Raw genomic sequence first — 4,308 nt, forward strand, 5'->3', positions numbered from 1 at the left:
AAGAAATGTTAAGTCAATCTCAAGATGAAAAAGCACAGAAGCTACGAGAGTTTCAGCTTGAAAAGGCAGTGCTGCAACAACGGTTACGCGAATCTCAAGAAGAAGCTCGTAAATATCAAAATGAATGCAACCTTTTATGTGATGCTTGGCAAGTAGATGAAAAGGAAGTTGTGATTACAGATGAAGAGTTAGGTCGAGGGTCATATGGTGTTGTCATGGTTGGAATATTTCGAGGGTTAAAAGTAGCAGTTAAGTACCTTCACCCGGTGATAGCCTCATACTACAATGAAGAGCGTTTCATAAGAGAAATGAAAATGGCATCACTACTGCGCCATCCTAATCTAGTCCAGTTTATTGGTGCAACGTTAGGAGACAATCCTCTCATTTTGACAGAGCGCATGACCACTAGCCTATATTATGAAAAGAAAAATGTTCAACTTGCAAGACCGTCTATTCTCAGCATTGCTATACAGGTAGCTTTAGGCCTCAATTATCTTCACTTGCAGAAACCCAATGCTCTTATTCATAGAGATGTTAGCAGTCCTAATATACTGCTTGACAACATAGGGCCAGCTAAATACAGAGCAAAGGTTTCTGATTACGGTTCATTTGCTATGGCTGTAGATTCTCAGACGGAAAGGCCAGGAAGCATAGCATATTCTGCACCAGAAGCTTTCAATCCTAATGAGCATACACCAGCAATGGATGTCTATAGCTTTTGCGTACTACTAATAGAAATGATTATAAACAAAGCACCAGAAACAACCGTAAAAGAAAGGAGAGAGCAAGCCTTAAAAATTGCAGGATGGACAGTAATGAAGAACCTAGTGCAGAGAGGCATCAATGAGAAAAAGGAATTTCGCCCAAAAATGGCTGAAATAATCAAAGAATTAAAGCAAATGGAAAGTCAGCGATTGAGATAACTATATACTCTTTTACAGCACATATTGCACACTTGTTTCACACATATACTAGCACATTATGTATAATTAGAGCTTGACATTGTATGACAATTATTACATTTTAATGTTTTAATTGTATTTATTTTTTATGTTAATTGTACAAAACTTCTATCAATCAAGAGGGAGTGATTTGCTACTAAAACTAAAACAAAAATGACATTTAGCACATCATGTGTATTCACTACAGGCAATGGCTTGTGTGGTTGTTTGTTACTGTCATGCAGCATTATCTTTTGATCAGCAAAAGTATCTTTCAAATTAAAAGGGGAGGAATGAAAAAGCATCTTTCTAAAGGGAGGAATGGGATATCCAGTATCGATTCTATCTATACTGGATCTAGTGATGAGTGGATAAAAATACTTAGATATAGTTTATGTACAAAATCAATCCAGTTAGGTTGTGAGATATTTACTATACTTATCTACAACAGGCTCATCTTTTATGTACTGTTTGTAATTATAAAGCAATTGTGTCTTTGTTTGATTTCTGTCTTCATAGCCAAAATTATTGCATTGTTGACTTAGTATAATGGTATAATGCAAAGTGTACTTCCAGATTGGTGAGATTTTGCCGTTGAGAAATAGCATTGATTCATTGAAAAATGAATTTATTAGTATCCATGGTTCAGAATTTAACGATACAGACACTGTGAGGTTTTATGAGTGATTTATTATTCATTGTGATTATTGATTATCATTAGTTCTCATTATTATTCATGAGTGTATTTTACAGAGTAATTTTGTGAGCCATTTTGGCATTTTCCTGTTGCTATGCCCCGTTTCCAATCCCTGTGTACTCTGATATCACCCGGTTCTCATTTATTAATCAGCCAGTTGTCCGGACTGGAGATAGGTCGAGGCTTGTTATCAATAGAAAAAGTAGGCAGGGCAAAATAGTAATAAATAATAAATAATAATGGTTATTAAAGCATGCTAACGATCTGTGTGGCGTGTGCCCTTCCAGCCGTTGAACTGCCGTTCTCTCAGTTTCAGGAATTGATTGATACTAGGTAACTTAAGTAAGTAGATCTAGTCTATAAGTAAGGGCATGACAAGTATTATAGGCACTGTGCTATGATATTTAACATGCATGGTAAACTTACATGTCTAGATACTGGACAGATTTTGAATTACAATTAAGCATATTAAAGCCGGGGTAAATAGTACACCAATGGTGTCTTGTTAGATAATCTTTTGGTACAAGGTACAAAATTTACCAGGTTTATAGAGACTAAGAGACTTAGTTCTTAGTAGTTTCGCAAACCAGACCCAGTCAATCACCTAAATGAATGTAGGTGGAGTGTCTGGCTTGCAAAATTAAATCTACATTATACCAAGAGTAGATAATAATTAGAGGAGAGTGTCCTATTGTGCCTATACCCCCTGCTTCATCACGATGTAGAATTGAAGAGTCACATTCAGGATATTTTCAGTATTTTTTAGTAGTTATTTGAAAATAACTAGCAATAACTACTCAAACTCAATGAAAATACAGAAATAACCTGAATGTGACTCTTCAATTCTACGCCGTGATGAAGCAGACCTTATAGCCAGTAGGACACTCTCCTCTAATTATTATCTACTCTTGATTATACTGTAGTCCCTCACAGTCACAGTAACAGAATTGATTGGTACAACATTGTAGTCTAAAAATAATCATTTTAAGTAAGTAGACTAGTCTATATAATTAAAGGTATAGCAACTAATGAAATGAGTAGATAATTTGCTAATAAGTATATCATACAAGATGATTTATTGGCGAGAATAATATTTGCCAAATTCGCTTGTGGAAAGCATAGGCGGCTGCTGACCTGGGCTTTGCCTAGTCAGGCAGAGCCTAGTTTTTAATCAAAACCACACCCAAAAGATGTATTTTGATAATTCATTTTTTATAAATGCAGCTGTTTATATTCCTCTTTACAGTTATTTTAGTGTGGTAACTGGCTTGTGTCAGCAACTATTTAGTCATTTGATTAATTGACCACGCCACTAATTGCTATGAATAATTAATGAGCCCCGGTGAACTCAAAATTTTGCTGCTTCTTATGGTGGAAAGGTATTTTATATTGGCAATTTTGTGCCATGTGCCATTCAGCATGCTCAAATCGAAACAAAATGGCAATTTTTAAATGGATGATTTCTTCATAAAAGCGGAAATTGCCAAAATTAATGCCTTGCCAATAAATCATCTTGTACAGTATAATACAGGGGTTTTGCTGAAGAGATGGGTGATGACATGCATGCATGGTTACATCTCCTGCATACAGAGAGTAATGAAGTGGTATAGTCATGCAGGATAGATTTTAAATCATTTATAATGTCTAGCTGTCTCACAATATATTATTTTTGATGCATAATAAATTATTTTTTAATTTAAAGGGGTGCACCAATGGTACCTCTTGAGATAATGTTTTTATAGTCTGGACATACCGTATAGGGGTATTATTTTACTGGAAAAATTGCTAATTTTGTGTTTTCATTAAATTTGAGAAATTAAAATTTCACAAAAGATGTGTGGCACATTTGCGAAAATTTATACCAACAGATAAAAATTGGGACACATTTGCAAAATTTTATATACCAACAAAATAAAAGCCCTATTTACAATACCAGACTAATGTTTTTAGTATTATCTAGTCGAGTTTCATCATATAACATGCATGCAGTAAACTGATTAGCTATATACCGTATAGCACATATATTTCATGGATGATAAATTTCTCAAATTTCACAAGTTAGCAAAATTCGCAAAAAAAAATTATCCATGAAAATTTACTATTAATTAGATAAGTGGTACCTTGTGGACCAGAAGCTGCACCTTCAATTTAGAACAGCATGCATGTGCATTAAGAAAAAGTCTACTGCAAGAAGATTGATCCTGCTCCTACTAGTCAGACCACTTCACTTCTACCTGATCCTGACGAGAATTTTTTATCAAAAGTACCTTCGCACTGCAACACGCCATGCCCACTTTCATTACAATTATTTTGTAACATGATCATTTCATGAAATTTTTTATTCGTGAATGCTTAGAAGGAACAATTTTTTTGCGAAATTTTATATCCATGAAATATAGTGCTATACGCATAGGTGTAGGAATGATTTGAAAGTTAGGGGGGCTGAACATAAAAACTTGTAAATATGTACTGTCATATGTGCTCTCAACAGCTACTGCATGCCTAATTCCTGCCATTTGTTATTGCTACATTATGCCCATTTAAGTAATGAAGTTTCAAGCTAATAATAACCTACTAACAACTTGAAATAAAGCCATGTGATGGTATTTCTTATTGTTCATCTACCAAAAGTTGGGGGGCTAAGCCCCTCCTGCTGAAAAGTTGGGGGGG

The 4,308-nt window shown here is 34.8% G+C and overlaps 1 protein-coding gene across 1 annotated transcript; it reads left to right on the plus strand.

Moving 5' to 3' along the window:
- Positions 1-56: 56 nt before the first annotated feature.
- Positions 57-981, plus strand: LOC105315520 (serine/threonine-protein kinase STY17-like; the record flags this gene model as incomplete). The annotated part of the gene is made up of 1 exon (XM_011410202.2): positions 57-981. A coding segment is annotated over one exon (867 nt), but the record flags the coding sequence as incomplete, so codon positions are not given.
- Between the last annotated feature and the right edge of the window lie 3,327 nt (positions 982-4,308).

The sequence above is a fragment of the Amphimedon queenslandica genome, unplaced genomic scaffold (genome assembly GCF_000090795.2).
Source record: "Amphimedon queenslandica unplaced genomic scaffold, v1.1 AMPQUscaffold_9804_Cont17995, whole genome shotgun sequence".
In the NCBI taxonomy this organism is placed as follows: domain Eukaryota; kingdom Metazoa; phylum Porifera; class Demospongiae; order Haplosclerida; family Niphatidae; genus Amphimedon; species Amphimedon queenslandica.